This window comes from Festucalex cinctus, chromosome 3 (assembly GCF_051991245.1).
Source record: "Festucalex cinctus isolate MCC-2025b chromosome 3, RoL_Fcin_1.0, whole genome shotgun sequence".
NCBI lineage: Eukaryota > Metazoa > Chordata > Actinopteri > Syngnathiformes > Syngnathidae > Festucalex > Festucalex cinctus.
In genome coordinates this window covers 26,664,862-26,682,871 of record NC_135413.1, presented here as the reverse complement: position 1 = coordinate 26,682,871, position 18,010 = coordinate 26,664,862, and the positions used below count along the sequence as shown (strand labels likewise).

The 18,010-nt window shown below is 39.0% G+C and overlaps 2 protein-coding genes across 7 annotated transcripts in view; one reads left to right on the top strand and one right to left on the bottom strand.

Annotated features, from left to right (window-relative positions):
* lrrk2 (leucine-rich repeat kinase 2) overlaps positions 1–15,694 on the bottom strand; it is a 43,455-nt gene extending 27,761 nt beyond the window's left edge. Inside the window, exons 1-15 of one of the 2 annotated variants that reach the window (XM_077517185.1) lie at positions 14,794–15,694; positions 13,964–14,049; positions 13,432–13,505; positions 12,145–12,233; positions 10,357–10,494; positions 10,138–10,272; positions 7,212–7,343; positions 6,357–6,476; positions 4,879–5,051; positions 4,733–4,812; positions 4,475–4,581; positions 2,723–2,977; positions 1,859–1,986; positions 1,540–1,684; positions 1,327–1,466 (exon numbers count right to left, since the gene is read on the bottom strand). In XM_077517185.1, the coding sequence (XP_077373311.1) occupies positions 1,327–1,466; positions 1,540–1,684; positions 1,859–1,986; positions 2,723–2,977; positions 4,475–4,581; positions 4,733–4,812; positions 4,879–5,051; positions 6,357–6,476; positions 7,212–7,343; positions 10,138–10,272; positions 10,357–10,494; positions 12,145–12,233; positions 13,432–13,505; positions 13,964–14,049; positions 14,794–14,929 (1,938 nt within the window). In that variant the 5' untranslated portion in view covers positions 14,930–15,694. The remainder of the gene's footprint in view (positions 1–1,326; positions 1,467–1,539; positions 1,685–1,858; positions 1,987–2,722; positions 2,978–4,474; positions 4,582–4,732; positions 4,813–4,878; positions 5,052–6,356; positions 6,477–7,211; positions 7,344–10,137; positions 10,273–10,356; positions 10,495–12,144; positions 12,234–13,431; positions 13,506–13,963; positions 14,050–14,793) is intronic. The other variant, XM_077517184.1, reaches the window with a different exon arrangement.
* The window catches only part of LOC144016281 (proton myo-inositol cotransporter-like), a 14,538-nt gene continuing 11,328 nt past the window's right edge, over positions 14,801–18,010 (top strand). For 2 of the 5 annotated variants that reach the window (XM_077517188.1, XM_077517186.1), the window contains exon 1: positions 17,398–18,010. This exon is cut by the window's right edge and continues 238 nt beyond it. In XM_077517188.1, coding sequence (XP_077373314.1) covers positions 17,786–18,010 — 225 coding nt within the window. In that variant the 5' untranslated portion in view covers positions 17,398–17,785. Of the gene's footprint in view, positions 15,336–17,216; positions 17,268–17,397 lie in introns of those variants that run through there. The other 3 variants (XM_077517190.1, XM_077517189.1, XM_077517187.1) reach the window with 3 other exon arrangements.

Genomic DNA, 18,010 nt, shown 5'->3' with positions numbered 1-18,010 from the left:
ATAATCAAAATCTTTAAAAAAAAAAATCAAAATGTTTAAATCTTTAAATGGTCTTTGTGCTTCACAATATTGACTTTTTATGTTTACAATACCAAATTGTCTTTGATATATATTTATTGTTGCTTTTTGATCTTTAGTGAATTATCTTCAGAGTCTTTGGCGCTTACAAAGTGGTCTTTAAAGTTTACTAAAACTAAAATGCATCTTTTCTTAGCTAAAGACACTAAATACATTTCATTCAGTCACAAAATTCTCTTTTCCGTTTACTAATTTGTCTTTGACATTTACTAAAACTAAGTTTTATGATTTTACATTTGCTAGACACTTGTCTTTGATTCCACTAAAGTCTGTCGTAAACTTAAAACGTCTCTAATGTTTACCTTAAGTTGTCATTAACCTTTACTAAATTGTTTTGGATGTTTACTAGATTGACTTTGATGTTTAGGTTTTGGATGTTTACTAAAATGTTTTGGACGAAAAACTCGTAGCGCAAGCTTGGAAATTACATCAAATTGTCTTTGATCTTTCCTAAATGGTCTGTAATGTTTACTAACATTTTTTTATGTTTATGAAACGTTTAGCTGTTTTCCAAATTGATTATTAAAATTTATATAGAGTAACTAATATTTACTAAATTGGCTTTCCAGTGAAAAATTGCCTTTTCCGTCAGTAAGTGCAATTATCTTTATAAATTAATTTTTTTCCTATGAATTTCTCTAATTTTCTGTCGGCATTTGCTTGTATTTAACTTATTTGCTCCCAATAACGTATAAACACGTTTTTTTTTAATGTTCTAAGTGTCCCAAAGACGTATTTATACTTTTTTTTAATTTTTTTTTTTTTATGCTAGAGCATACAGAAGGCTTTGATGCAGCCTCTCAACTGCAAAGAACGGTTGCGGAAATGGTAGTTATTACACAAACGGCCGGCAGATGGCAGCAGAGCAAAGGAAATCAACCAGGGCCATCTAGAAAAAAAGCTAAATTACTTACAATTTTAAATAGATTTGTGAAAACTGATGAAACTTAGCTCTCTTCTAATGCTAATTGCTGCAAAACGGAAACAGATAGAAACATACTTTTTTTCCTGATGAAAGAAGAGACTTTAATCTTTCTTTTGATAGGTTCCATGTTTTTATAGCTATTGAACACAATATTCTGTGAGCCTTGCAAAATCAGTCAAAATCCAGTAAAACAGCCAGGAGCGAACGGAATTGCTTCTTTAAAAATGGCTGGGAGTGAATGAGTTAATCATCATACCAGAGTAAAAATTAGTTGAAAGTCTGTGACATTTGAGAGCATGTGTGCCATGAAGGCTGTTCGATACCTTGAGCAGTAAGTCATAATCCTCTTTGTACTGGCCCAGAGAGGCCACCAGGACTGAGGCCAGGACGGGAACAATCATCCTGGAGAGCTTCTTCTTGGATACCAGATAGCTGAGCAGGGTCAGACCCCAGTAGTGAATTTCTGCAAAATAGCAAGAAAACATTAATTTTATGATTTTTTTTTTTTTTTTTTTCCCAGAATTTTATGAGCACACCTCGATCCTGCGGAAACATCTGCAGCGTGTGGAGCACCGTGTCGATGGCCCCCTGTTGGCAGAGCAGGTCTACTGCACCCGAGCAGTCGGCCAGAGAGGAGAGCACCTTGAAGCCGCATTCCTGGATGGTTGGACACCTGATGAACTACACACAGACACAATAAACCCGTCCCAGAATTATTTGGGACTGCAGTAGAAAATATGGACAATTTATAGACAAAAGAGGGTACGGTGAAACGAGTGCACCATTCCAGTCACCCCTATTTCAGACACCAATGTAATATTGTGTTAGACTGCCATGAAACTGCAGCATTCGTACCCTGTTGAGGACCTCCAGGTAGACGGCGTGCGCTCCTTCCACGACACACTGGTTCTTCAGGACCTTCAGTGACACGTCGGCCATGTCGGGGTCTGCCACCGAGGCGCCATGCTCTCGTAAACTCCGGTCTGGGAAAGTGTAGCATGCCATACGCTAACGTCTAACCCAGGGGTGTCCAAACTACAGCCCGGGGGCCATTTGCGGCCCGCCATACATTTTTTGGTGGCCCGTGGCAAATAATAAAAATGCTTTTTCAATGCTTTTAAAAAAAATAAATAGATAAATGAAAAAAATAAAGAGGGTGGATTAAACATTTATAGCTACGCAAAGACACAAATTTGCAGCTAATAATTCAGTTCCAGAAATAAAAATAGCTTCATCCACGTGTTTCTTAGTGTCAACGTCCAATTTGTGAACACATCACATTAATTAATGGTTAATTATTAATGAAAAAAAAAAGTGAAAACATCACATTAATGGTTGTTAAGTGTGGTCAGTTGACGACCGATTGTTCAGAATGTCAAGTTGGGATCAGCTGCTGCTCAGTGGAGAGGCATATCTATTATACACAGGGGTCATTATTTGCCTTGTGACTGTTAGAAGTTTTCAATAAGTAACTGTACATTATATCAACAATTTATAATTGCTTCATTGATTTTTACTATTTTTAACTCATTCACTGCCATTGACGGAAAAATACGTCAAATGATTTTTTGCTGGTGTGGCAATGAATGTGTTAATAAATAACAAAAAAAAAAAATCAAAGTGGCCCTTGCAGCTTTCTATTTTTCTGTATGTGGTCCTCAGAGGAAAAAGTTTGGACACCCCTGGTGTAACCATTCGGCATTTCGACTTTGATCGTACCTGGACAGAGGAAGACCAAGCTAGCCCGCAGCGCCTCCAGCTGAACCTCCGGCTGGAAGTTGTGAACTTTCATGACGCTCAGGATCTGACCCACGGCCATGTTGAGCTCATCCAGGCCGGCCGTCCGGCCCTGGAAGAGGAGGCTGAGGAGGCGGCAGGCGCTGACCGACACCTGGACCGAGGCTGGGTGCCTCTTCATCATCTCCACCACGTTGACATGGAGGCCGCTGGACAGCAGCGTGGAGCGCATTTTAGCTACAACAGCAACAAAACATATTCCGTTAAAAATGAACAAAGATCTGCATAGGTAAGGTTCCATCCATCCATTTTCTTGACCGCTTATTCCTCACAAGGGTCACGGGGGCTGCTGGAACCTATCTCAGCTGACTTTGCGCAGTCGGCGGGGCACAACCTGGACTGGTTGCCAGCCAATCGCAGGGCTAGGCAAAGTTGACATCCGTATATTTAGATATATTTAAAGTAATTTTTATACTTATGCTGCATTCGAGGATGGTCGGAAGTCGGACTTTCCGAGTTCAAACCAGGAAGTGTGTACAGGAACGCTCCCTTGACATCGGAAATTCCACTTGGGAAGTCGGAAAAAAATAAGTACGGTAAATGCTAAATGGTGGTATATCCCCACTAAGTCAATAACTTTGGGAGTTAAATAAATTCATGAAAAAAATATTTCCCGTTTTTGTTTATTTTTTCAATCCATATGAATGGATGTCAATTATTTGCGGGTTTTGACTAATCACAGGCTGACTGCTGGTATAGAGGCTTGGGTCTTTTTTTTGTATATGTGTGTTCATTTGTTTTCTGCGTTTGCGTTTTGTAAATGTTTTTTGTGTGTTTTTGTGCATGTTTGTGTACTTGCTTTGTTTTTTTTTTGTGTGTTTTAGTTTGTGTTAGGTCTGTTTGTTTCCCCCCCCTCCTACTTCTTTCCTCTCTTCTTCCCTCTCCTCCACTCATTTGCTCTCAAAAACGTATAAAGACATTCTATTTTAAACGTTACCATGCTCCTAAAGACGTATTTATACTTTTTTTTATGCGAGTGCATACAGAAGGCTTTGATGCAGTCTCTGAACTGAAGAGAATGCTTTAAGAATGGTAGTTATTACAAAAATGGCTATCAGGTGGCAGCAGAGTATAAGAGATCAACCAGGGCCATGTTGCAACAAGCTCTTTTACCCACTGTTTTAATCAGATTTGCAAATAATGATGAAACTTACCTATATTCTAATGCTAATTCTAATGCTAACATACATACTTGATGAAAGAAGACACTCTAATCGTTCTTTTGGTAGGTGTTTTTATAGCAATAGAACACAGTATTTTGTGGGCCTTGCAAAATCAATCAAAACCCAGTAAAACAGCTGGGAGTGAAGGGTGTTGCGACAATGAAAATGGTTGGGAGTGAATGAGTTAAAGAATTGATGGCTTGTATTTCTGAAGAGTGGTCAAACATGGGGCTCCAACAGCAGACTACAGTTGGTTCGCTGGAGGCGCGGCAATCACACGGGGAGAGGCGGAGTTTTACTAAGCCTGACGTTTTACCTCCGCATTAGAAAAATAACCATCAAAACACCTAATATTTTATTAAAAAAATGGTGTCGCCATGGTGTCAAAGGTAAGATTTAATCATTATATGCCATAGTTAAATGTTGGAAGGGTTTAAAATACTGTGGTGTAATCCCTTAAAGAGTATGTGCGTTGTGTTTGTGTGTTACCAGGAAGACCTAGCCCACTTACGATTTTGCGCGACCAGCGTGGCGATGGCACTGGTGGCGGCCTCGAAGACGCGGGGTGAGGAGGAGTGAAGCAACATGGTTGCCATCAGCTGTCTATGAACAGGTGTCCTAAAAAGACGTGCACACACGCATAAGATGAACCACAAAATGAATTTTCATAAACAATTACGCTATACTAGGAAAAGTGTTGGGTCGATAAAATAAGATTTTTTTTTAAATTGGTGGTCTTGGTAGTGTATGTAATATTGATGTTGAGTACCGATCATCCTGCTCCTCTTCTGCATGACTCCTTTCAGCTCCGTGCACCAACAGACTGTGAATGGCCCAACAAGCAGCTTCCTGCAAGAGGTCGTTGCTTTTCTTCACATTTGATTCATTTCCTAAGACAGACTTGCTAGGCCCAACCTGAACATGCGGGTCCGCGGCGTGGAGATCCAACGCCGTGCAGCAGACTCCCATCCAGCCCAGATCCAAGTCCAAACCCTTCACGTGATCCGAGCCGCACCCACGGTTCTCCTCCGACTCGCCGTCCTCCAAGCCCTGCTCGGCCGCCACTCTGCTCTGCACCATGCTGGCCGCTAAGGAGCACAACGTTAGGACTGTGCAATTAATCGAAATTCAGTTACAATTTCAATTATTGCACTCCACAACTACAAAATCGGCATAATCGTAAACAAAAATAAAAGATTATTTATACTAATTTGAGTTTTTTAACCCTGTAAAGGCTGAAACATGAACTATATGAGTGAAAATGTATTTATTTATTTTCTTTACTGGTCTTTTTGAACAAACATTTTTTTTGGGAGGGGGGAATCATCTTCCATATATGACTTTTGATTTGTGTCATATTTGATACATCCGGTCACAATGCTTTAAATTCATATTATAATGATAAACAACCATATCAAACATATTACTACCTCCAAAAATCATAAAGAATATTTCCGACTATTAATAAATATATGTCTCCTTTCTCAATTGGGGAGATCTTGCAAGGTTGTTGGAAAAGCCATCAGCTGGGTGATACTGCCCTCTCATGGCTCATCCGTGCAATGCATGTGTCAGATCATATATGTCAGGGTTTTAATGGGGGAAAAAAAATATACTTATGAAATAGAGGTTTCAAAATGTCTTATATTTAGTGTTATACGTTAAATTTATATATCTGCACCTTTTTTTTATTTTAAAATTACTAATTTAATAAATCTTGTTTTGCCCAAAAGGAACTTGCATAATTATAGTGTTTCAAAGAAATTTATTTGTCTGTCTTAATATTTTTGTTTATGTTTAAATATTTTCTTTGTTTTGTACCAAAAAAAAAACCATTTGATTGTCCTAATAGTGACTGCAATTATTACCAAATTAATCATGATTAATATTTTTTCCATAATCGAGCAGCCTTACACATCACATCACGTGTGTTTTTTGTTTGCTTTGTATATGTTTTGTGTGTATTTGTGTGAGTGTTTACTGAGTGTGTGTTTTGTCCGTTTTTTTTTACCTTTATTTAACCAGGTAAAAAAATAATAATTTCCCAAAAAAAGTGGCCCTGCCAAGAGGCAGCAGAATCTTTACAGTACATAACAAAGACATTATTAAAATAAAAATAAAGAATAAAAAAACAAACATTAAAAAACAAAGGTGTGCCATCTGATTTAAAAATAGCGACAAAGCTTTTGCATTCTTTGGTTCTAAGAAGTTAAAAAAAAAAGCTGTCAAGGAGCAGAAGAAACAAAACACCTTTTTACTCGAGCTCTATGAGGACACAAGAGACAGTCAGAGTAAGAAAATAAAATTTCATCATGGACTATTTTGTCTATTTTGTCCTTGTTGTTAATAAGTTTAAAGTGTGTGTTTTTTTGTGAATGCGTGTGCGTCCTCACTGAGATCTGCCAGGCAGGAGAGGGCGGCGGCCTGTAACGTGGCATTGCAGGGGAAAGTCTGACAGGCCCTTACAGCCACCCGGGCCACGCCGTTCCTCACCAGGATGTTGTAGTAGCTCTCTGCGTGGCCACACACATGCAACCATTTTATGCACGTAAACGCAAGTGCGCACGCACGCAAACAGATTAATCACACTGACCTGCCTAATCAACTGACATGCACGTTTGTCACAATATTATCCCTGTCGACGCAATCCAAACATAGGAGCCTCCATTTCCATATTTGATCTTTTGTTAAACACTGTTACCGATACAAGTTATTCATTTACACACACGACAAAAAAAAGGTGGATTTTTTAAATTTATTTATTTTTTCTACTTATATCCTACATCTAGTTACCTTCTATCCCAAGTTACTTCTTGTTTCATTTCTAGGTTACTAAGAGTATTAATTTGAGGTAACTTGTCTTGGCACGTCACGTTATGTTAATGCCTAGTACAAGCTACGCCTTGGTTAGTTACTTTCTAGCTCTAGTTACTTTTTCTCTAACGTTACTTATCTGTAAACGTTACTTTCTACTCCCTAGGATACTTGCTACCCCACATTATAGCTGGGTGCAAGTTACTGAAGTTACTTTTTTTTACTGAAACACGTGTACAATGTGGGCGGAATAAAAACTTTTTTTTTTTTTTTTTAAATACTGTCTCCCAACGTATCACAATCTTTTTTCTTTTCTTTTCTTTTTTTTTTAATACGGTCTCTCTATATTGATGTTATCATTTTTCCACATTCTGAAGATACTCCATCGTTATTATTACTGTACTAACTATCATAATCATCATCATTGATCTGACCTGAAGTGAACCTCCGAAACAGGCAGCAGGCTGTCCCCTGGAGCTCCTCGTCCTGTGGGAAGGCGTCCATGGCCGAGATGAGCGCACAATAGCAGCGAGAGCCGCCGGACATCAACATCTCCACGTTACTGGCTGCAAGAAGACATTACAGTACTATTACTAATACTACAGCATTTATTTTAATATATTTAATTCAATCTCCGGTGTAATAACCTTATTTGATTGACTGAATTTTTATTTTATCATTATTATTATTATTATTATTATTATTATTAATTCAATCTCTGGTGTAATAACCTTGTTTATTTATTGATTGAATTTGTATTTTGTATTTTATTTTTATTATTATTATTAATTCGATCTCTGGTGTAATAACCTTATTTATTGATTGATTGGATTATTTTTTATTTTATTATCTGTTCTTATTGCTGCTGGAAATGTAAATTTCCCAGAGGGAGCCATCCCAAAGGGATCAAAAAAGTCAAGTCTAAGTCTAAGTCTAAGTCTATTACAGTAATGTTGTTAAGGTTTTTCCCATAAGAAACAATTTAAAGCTGTTAAAACAGTTAGTAGCCAATGTTTGAAGTTGTCAGAAGTATTGGGGCGCACATTGAACAAGTGAAAAGTGACCAAAATGTAGAGTTTCTTCTCACAGACTTTTCCAGGATGATTTTACGTGGGAATTTCCTATTAATGGTCTCGTTCTTCCCCACCAAACTTATCCAAATATAATTTTTATTCTGCCTGCTGTGACAAAACAAATTAATTTCCCAAAACGATGCGGAGAACGTTGGAAAGCTGAACAAAATATGTGGATAAGATCAACAATTAAGATTCAGGGGGCAACTAAAGCCTTCTTGTTGATTATTTATTTGATTAGGAAGCGCATCCAAGGTCACAGATCCATTCAAAATTGGGAGGACATCATGAAATTTGAGTTTCACCGATCAACAAGAAATTGTGTTCCAGAAAAAGGATGCACAAAATAAGGCTCAAGGATGCATGCCTGAAACTGAACAGGAAGTTGGCCATTCTAGTTTGAACCAGTCATTTTGGGCAAATTACAGTGTTTTGATGAACTCTACGGAATTTCCCCAAGTGAAACCATATCGAAAGCAATTACAATGGACCAATGAGTAACACTTATTATTTCGGCATGATATGAGTGTAAGATTTCATATAGATACGGACAACATTGCTAATATACAAATTCAATTTACGGTGCGAATAATGTATACAGTATAAACAATTGCTTGTGCCCTGACCTAGATGTTCCATGTGTGACCAACTTCCTGGAGAACAGTTCCAAGTTATCCTTTGCCACTTCGTAGAAATCAAGTGGGAAAACATCGTTACGGAATAAATGCCATGACACAATCTGTGGTGGAACATCCCACACTGTGTTAGTCATAATCTTCATCACGCACATTCACTGCCAGTGGACAATAAATCACTTTTATACGGAGGCTAAAATAAGTCCCTACATTACTTCAGCAGAGATGTGCTTTTATGAAGGGCAATGTTCATGCAAACGTGCTATAAAAAAGGCAAAAGGACATTTTATCCACTGGGGAGCGAGGGGAAAAGTGGAATTTTCCATCAATCTTTTGCTCTTCTGTGAATACAATAATATATCCATGGAAGTCATTATGAGAGTTGCTAAAGGAGAAGGTCGCTAACGAGGCTAGTGTATTACACGCGTCTGATTTTGTGCATGATTGAAATGTATACATACAAGTTCAACCACACCAACAACACAATGGTTGTATACTTCAACCATAAAGAAGTCAGAAATACAGGTCATTCCACAGAGTTCAGTTTGTTATCGCCACTGTATGAGGAGGCAGACAGAAGGAGATGCTAGCCTCCGCAACTTGCTAATAAGGCAAAGTTAGCATTCAAGACATTGGTTTTGAGTTTTACATGATTAAAATATATCATACTTCATTTACGAGTTCTTTTTGGGTTTACAGAAGTCAACTCACCCTACTAGTGCTGTCACTATCAAATAGTTTTAGAATCGATTAGACTTTCGATTATTCAATTGATTAATTGAATTCAATTTAATTTTGCATTAAAGTCTATTATATAAGCTTTTTTTTTCTCTGATTACTGTTTATTAACCAGTGATTGGTGTTTATATCATACTTCATATTTGAATAGTGATTTAAAAAAGGGGGTGCTCTAGATGTCGTACTGTTACCGGTTCGGTCATTGTTTTCCAAAGTAAAAATAAATGTTTGCAAATGTCTTATTTTGATTAAACACAGACGATAATGATTACTCAATTATTTAAATAGTTGTCGATTAATTTGATAATCAATAATATAATAATTTTCAATTAAACAATTAATTTTGACAGCTCTAGTTAAACCTCGTTTTTTTCACCTTGCAGGTTTCAATAAATATCCAACAAAATGCAAACGGCCAGGATGCCATAGCAGCTGAACAGGACAGTTTTTTTTTTAATTATTATTATTTTTTTTATGTATGTATGAGCATTAAAATTGCGCTACATGCTATACACGCTAGAGTGGCTGACATGTCAGCATGTGTTCCTGACGCAGTCAAGTCAAACTGGAACACCCAGCTTGCCGGCGACATATCTGCCAAACGCGTGCAGCGAACCTTGCGAAATTCAACCTCTGTTGCATTTGCGCTCTGCTGGCGGACGTAAACTTCGAAAACAGAGCCTTACAGATTTGCCTTTGATGTTTTGCTTTGACGTGGTTGACTGTGAGCCGACAACCCCAGGTACACATTCTTTACGGATGCCAGACGGTAAAGAAAAACAATGCATCACGTTAGCGAGGGCTCAGAAGGTTTACATAAGTTTACATAAACAATCTGACAGGCTAGTGATAAGAATTACATAATTTGCATACGTGATGTTATTGTGGCGATAATGATGGAAGGAGGTTCTTACTGGGTCTAGACAGGGGAAGGAGAACCTTCATGGCCTGCAGCAGCAGCTCGGGATTGTCGGGGAATCCGTGCAGGGCGGCGAGAACCACCACGTGGTCTTGGTTCTCTACAAACTCCACCAGGTGCTCGTCACTCACTGCACCATCACAGTAGATTTGTATTGTTTAAAAAAAGGAGAAAAAAAAAGAAGAAAAAAAAAGACAAACCACTTCAGGCTCACCTCGATGAAGAAGCGCCTGCAGAGCCCGGCAGCCTTGGAGCTGCACTTCCTCGTTGGAGGGGAAAACTTTCATTGCCTGCACCGCTAAACCGAATACATCCTCCTCTTCGTCCTCCAGCAGCAGCAGAGCGATGGCGTCTGAATGGGAGAACGAAGCTGTGATGTCAAGTCAAGTTGAGTAAACTTTAGTTACAGTATATAGCCCTTGTCTTCACAAGCACACAATTCACGGAGATTGACAACAAACTGGTTCTAAAAGGGCTGCACAATTTTAATCATGATTATGATTTTAACTGCCACATCTAAATTAAAAATGTAGAGCAACCCAAATTTTGAAGTTTACCCCAACATGACGAATAATTGTGATTAATAATCTTGATAAACATTGGGCAAAATTCCTCCTATCCATCCATTTTCTTGACCTCTTACGCCTCATAAGGGTCATGGGGGGTACTGGAGCCTATCCCAGCTGGCTTCGGGCAGTAGGCGGGTTACACCCTGAACCGGTCGCCAGCTAATCGCAGGGCACACGGAGAAAAAACAACCATCCACGCTCACAATCACACCTAGGAACAATTCAGAGCGTTCAATTAACCTGCCATGCATGTCTTTGGAATGTGGGAGGAGACCGGAGTACCCGGAGAAGACCCACGCGGGCACGGGGAGAACATGCAAACTCCACCCAGGAAGGCCGAAGCCTGGACTCAAACCTGCGTCCTCAGTACTGGGAGGCGGACGTGCTAACCAAAAATTCCAAATCATTATCCTACGGGGCAGTTATGATTCAGCCCTTTGAATTCTGCTTAGCAACCAATGTCCGAGTAGATGCATGTCAGGGAAAAATTATTTTTTTCCATCAGCGGCAGGGATTTATCTCACCAAAGGAAACACATTAGACAGTGAGAAAGTTGCACATTTCCACTCGTAGAATTAATTAAGCACACTGATGAAAAAGGAACTTCCCGCATGTAATGCAAGCTAATTACATTTGGAAAGCGGCTCTTTAAAGCTTAATTGTGCGGTTTAACAACAGTGCTTAATGCCTAATTGTGCTTTACGCGTCTAAATACTTTTGTGATCAGGTCCAATACAATATAGAATGTGAAGATTTGTGAGTATGAAAATAACTTGTTTAAAAGTCCATATAAGCAACATTTTCTGTTGTTTAGTATGGTCAAGCTATTGCCTTTTATTTTCCTAAAGTTACTTCTAAGTACAAGTTACTTCTACCTTACTTTCTGGGTACTTCCCAGGTTACCTTTTAGTTTCTGTCTGGTACAAGCTACAGTACAGTACATCAACTGTCTATTTTATGTTCTGCCTCGAGTTACTTCAAGGTACAAGTTACTTCCTGGTAGAACTTTCTTATACTGTACATTACTTCCTATGCTATGTCTTAACTCCCAGTTAAAGATCCAGTTGTAACTTTAATGTTACTTCCTGGGTCACAACTATGTACAAGTTAGTGCCTAGTCATAGAACTACTTACGGTAGTGATTATTTTCTGTTACATTTTAGGTGCAGCTACTTCTAGTTACTTCTTAGATTACATACAAAATCCAACTTAAAATCCATCTTAAAACGTTGTATATTTAGAAGATTGGATTGACACTAATTTAGTTGTGCAAACAATGCCAGTTTAAAAAAAAAGAACTTTCACAAGTGTTACTAAGCTTGAGAACAAATGCTACAGTAAAACGAAAGCACTTTCAACCAAAACCAAAAAAGAACTGAAAATAAATGAGTAAAAAAAAATAGCCTCCAGTATCCGCCCCAGCTGGAAAGTACCTGAGCGCAGAAAGAGGGACAGGGCTCGAAGCGCGACCGTGGTCACCCGGCTGTCTGCGTGGTACTGCGACAGAACCCTCAGAATCTGCCTGCACACATACACGAACATAGGAAGACTAGACACATTCCAACTGATCCTTTTCTGCATTGACATGCATGACAGTATTCATCAGAACCTGCTTTGTGCATTTTTGAAACGTGCAAAAATGTAAGACGGCAGCTTCTCAAAAGGGAAGTGAGACGCCGCTTGTCAAAAGAAAAGGGATTTGAAAGGTGTCGGTTGTTGACATAACAACACCTAACTAGTGCATACTTGAAGAGTGTTCACCTGACAGACTTATCATTAAACGAGGTCGTTGCCAGGAAGGAACTTATTTATATTGCATGGCACTCTGTTTCAATGAAAAAACTGTACAAAGATACAACAAGGGTGTCCAAAGTGCAGCCCGGGAGCTAATTGCAGCTGACAACAGTTGTTTTTGTTGGTGCTATGTTTATTGGTCAGATGTTTAAACATTATCAAAGTGTGTGGGAGGAGAATTTTAGGGTGTAAACTAGGGGTGTTAAAAAAATCGATTCGGCAATATATCGCGATACTACATCGCGCAATTCTCGAATCGATTCAATAGGCGGCTGAATCGACTTTTAAACTTCCATTTTTAATGGAAAAATATTCAACAAAACGTCTTACTTCGGGTTAGGGTTCACACCTTAAGCATGGAAGAATGTTATATGAACGGAACATTAAGCCTTAATATTTTATTTTAATGCTGTTCAAACATGAAACAGATTACAACCTGTATAAAACTGAAGTTTCAGATAAATAAATAATACATTTTCATACAAATCTTACACTCTACAAGTTTACTGATTAGTATTTCCTAAATTTGAATGAAAACAATCGACTTATAAATTCGTATCGGGATTAATCGGTATTGAATCGAATCGTGACCTGTGAATCGTGATACGAATCGAATCGTCATGTACTAGGCAATTCACACCCCTAGTCTAAACTACTAAACAAATAAATAAATAACTATTTTTTTCCCTAATATTGCCTGTCTAAATTGTGCATTTTTACCAATTGTGGGTAGTCTACAACGTAACTCCAGCAATGAACGGGATCAGTGCATTATTAGAAAAACCTACTGCACACACTACATCACAATATCGAAATGTTCTTCCATCTTTACTATTAAAAATAGGGTCCAAATTAAAAAAAAAAAAACAGACCTCAGTATGATGCACAGCAGTTGCACTGAATGTGAGCAAGATGCCACTACTTACTGGTGAGGTGTGTTCAATTCCTCCAGCATACCTGGGCACGTTTCCAGCAGCTGACACAGCAGTGACCATCCTACCTGTGGCAAGAGGATAACATCATCGCATCGCGTCAACACTCTGTTATCGCAAGGAATCTTTACAGATCCACTCGCCGTTAAGTGAACATCTGTGATACAGATTATATGAACTTTTTTTTTCACCATAGTTTTACAAGTTAGCCCTCATGCTTCCAACACATTTTACATTATCAAAATAAATGTATTAAGGTACACTTTTTAAAGTATTTCCTGGCCACTGTTTTCACTCTTCCTCACACAGTTCTCCACATAAGATTTCAAGCATTTGTCACTCCCAGATAATGTTTACTTACTGTAAAACTAACACACGTGTTCAATGCAGAAATGACAAGAAAATTTCAGCCAAGCCACAGTAAATCAGTTGTCAAAGTCTTTCATTTCTATTATCGCGGGGGTCTTTGCTGGGCTATATTTGGAAAAGTTGTCTATTTCCTCCGAACGGCGATGCGTTCAAGTACCTGCTGGACTCCTCTGCTGTCCGTGTGTGACAACAGTGCGGCCATGAGCGGCTCATGAATGTCTTTGTCTGCAAAGAGTTGGCACGCTGCCACAAAGAGACACCACATGATAGCATGTTAGCCTTCAGTTCTACATACCAGTTCAGTTTTATGTGTTTTATAAAGTGTCATTTATTATCATCAAGATAGTCAATACAAAATGGACAGCATTTGATGTCATGAAAGTCAGTCCAATACAAGTGTAGGATTAGTTGGACATACTGTAGGAGACCGGTTGTTGGACATATGATCTACTCGGGGAAGTCTTTAACCTGTGATTAAAGGAGTAGTTTGGGTATATTGGACATTTATCCATTACGGAAGGATTAGCTTAAAAATCAGTTGGACATGGCATTTTTTTCAATATGACTTGTTTGGCATATGATCTACTTAGTCAAGTTATCAACCTGCAAGTGAAGGACTTCTCAATAAAAAGTAGATGATCTCCAGGTGAAAGACTCATTACACTTTGTCATCTCCAAGACAAAAGTTAGAAAAACTAGATTTGGCGCGATGGGGATAGAGTAAATAAAGGATTAGTTGGAGCTATCAAATCAAGGACAATTGAAGGACTAGTTGGATACTTGTTGATATATAAAAGTACGAGTTGGATAGTCAAGGGTGATGGACTTTGGTTGTATTTGGGATGAACTAGTTGAACACTTTGAACTAGTTGGACATTGGATGTAATAGTGAAGGAGTAGTCAAACGACAAACTGGACAAATTGTACCTAATTGGCATTTGACCTACTAGGGAAGATTAATCTAGTTAGACACAAGTTGTCTCCTACCATGGTCGTTGTGCGACAGGAAGAGCAGATCCTGGAGGATCTGGATGAGCGTGCACAGCTGCCTGTCCTCTTGGGGGCTCCTGAGCCTGACCAGGAGCTTCCTCAGCATCTCCTCCAGCTCCTCTTTGTTGTCCATCTTGTCAAACGCTCGATCCCCGCTGACGGTCAAATCATGGCAGCCTCGAAGAGAGGCTCCGAGGGGCCGAGCGACCGCTGTAGCCAGGCCGGCAAGATGGACCGCGAGGGAGGCTGCGAGTCAACCGCATCGGCGCACGTCTCACCGAGAGACCGAGTCAACTTTCGCTCGTCTTCCTCTTTTTTTTAGACTTCGCTGTTTTTTCTGTGTGTGTGTGTGTGCTGTGCTCCTGTTCTCGTTGACAGACAGCCGCAGACAGGCGTGTTTCTGCCTCGCTCGATCACATCATATGACTCCACACAGGAACAGGAAACAAACTTCCCGTTTGGAACGCGACTGAAAGAAAGAAGCGGTCTCCCAGGATTTCGCGCCTCTCCAGTCACTTGCCGTCATTTAAACAAAGTAGGTAACTAGTTTACTCGAAATATTCTGCGGTTTTTCTTGGTGTCTTCATGTAAACGAGCGTTTAAAGCTGTCATGTGAACTGCCCCCTGACTGCCCCCCTCTTCTTCTACGTCGGTGTCTGGTGACAGCCGCGATATGTAAAGCATCGGGATTGAGCCATGGCGCCGTACTGCATTGGAAAAATACACTATTTTAATTTTACTGTCGATTGTGCGAATAAACACAACGACAAAAATCGGATTATTATATCGATTAAATCAATTGTTAGATTTCCGGGTGTGTTACAGATATCACCCCTTGTTCTGACGTCGTTATAAACGGCATTTGAAGTTGATAATAACGTAGAAATACAGCACACCACTAACAGCCTCGAATGTAGAAAAATTACACATTGAAAATACCATTACAATGTAATTTAAAACACAAACTAATATATATATATATATATATATATATATATATATATATATATATATATATATATATATATATATATATATATATATATATATATATATATATATATGGGAAGGTTTAGGCAATGATTTGTAAAAAAAAAAAAAAAAACCCAGGATACAGCTTATGTTTGTATAATTAAAAGTTTTGTAACATTAAATCCAACATTGCCAAAACAATTAACAACACACTAGTGGATTTGTAAGCGAGATGAGGTATGGGCATTAAAATACACTTTTTAATGAGCACCAAATTGAAAAACACATCAAAAGTCCGACTGAATAAAAAACATTTGGAACCTTGTTCAAATGAGAATATGAATACTGTATTACCGCAAACACTACTTGGCATGTCATGTCGCCGAACAAGTCCAGCAAGCGTGTCAAGTTTGTTTATATGTACAAATAAGGCATAAAAACATTTGGGAATTTACTGTTAAACTATGATTATACATCCTAAAAGTTTATTTATTTAAAAAAAAAAAAGGTGTGGAGTGTTTTTTTCCTTTAAGTGTCCAATTTCAACTTAAATCCAAAACGACAATTGTCATCAGCGTGGAATGATCGTCTGCCTCAGTTTTCCTGCCTTTGTCTGCCTCATTATTATTATTATTATTATGAGGATTAGCAGTATCAGTCCTACCAAATTAATTGTATTAATGGTAACAGATGTAAAAGTGTTGATTTTGTTGGCACCTATGCTGAAGAAAAGAAACAATTAATTTAGTTGCAACTTGCAAGCAATGTTGTTGAAGGCTATCTAAAAAGCAGGGGTTGCTGGGATAGTGACAAACTACACCACATACATAACAGCAAAACTGCATTATAAAACCAAAAGTCGGGCCTACTAAAAGCTAGCTAAACAAGCAGCTCTTTCATTGAGCAACTTCACTAATTCACAACTTCATACTTAGGAAAATGATGAGTGCATCAACACAGAACATCACCCACACCCACGGTAAAACTAAACAATGTCGCAACAAAATGAAAACCAAAACATAAAGTGACTGGTAGCATGTTTTCCGAGTGATGCATACTGTAACTAGACATGCCGGTAAGTATTTATTTCTTCGGAGAATGGGTAATTAAAAATTCAAGCTAAAGCGAAACAGGCCTCATTATGGCTTGACAATCAATTCCAATTTGCATGTTTCATCTGTTTTCGGCCTAAATTTTAATATTATATCAAAAGTAAAGAGTAAATTAGAATTCTCAACAAAAAAGAAAACGGTTGGTAATATGTCTGCTTAAAGTTTAATAGTAAAAGTATTAATGTGCAATTTTGCTGGCAGGATGGATGTAGGAGGGTCTCGCACAGGGCGTCATTCAAGCTAGGACCGCCACTGCATACACGAATGTTTTCAGTAATTTATCATTTTTTGTTACTTCACAACACGTTGTTTTGATGGCATGAATGTCTTTTCTACAGAACGATCGAGGACTATTTAAGTTACTAATGTGTGCCAAGTTATGAAAAGGTACTGTATATAGTTTTTTTAAGCTAAATTGCCTGCTGAATAGTTTTCTCCAGTCCACAAAAACTTGTACTTTTTGATATGTACATTGACGCATGTAAATGACGTCACGGGGCGGTGGGGGGGTTGAGGAGGGTCGTATGGTTGGTGACGTAGCGCAAACATGGCGGTACAGCGTCTTGGGGAGTAACTCGTAGCTCGGCAGTAATAATTTTAAAAAGTAGTACGAAGTTCCTTTTTTCCCCCCTACACGCACGACACGACGCTCGAGTCCGTTTTCTTGCAGAGGGGAGAGAACATTCGGGAAATTAGCACGTTAGCTCGTTGAAATCAGCTGAATTAGTGTGTCCGAAAAAGCGTCTTTTGACAAGGTAGACGGTTCGTAAAAAATGTCCGACAAGTGTCAAGTGAAGATTGGAGGGCTTTGTTGTACGTCCACGCAGACTTGACAACTCCCGAGCGAGAGGCAAGGAAAAGTTGTTGTTTTCCAAGCTGAGTTTGACCCCTCCTTCCCGCTTCCCATGTGCAACAGGGAGGATGAGTACAGCTTGACGCGCTTCAACATGGGCATCACAAATAACACTGCAGAGGATGATGGCGAACGGCGTCTCATCAACTCACCGTCGTCGCCGGAACACCTGTCTCGGAAGCCCCCCACGCAGCCCTTCGTCTACGTGCTGGCCTTCTTCTCGGCTCTTGGTGGCTTCCTCTTCGGCTATGACACCGGCGTGGTGTCGGGTGCTATG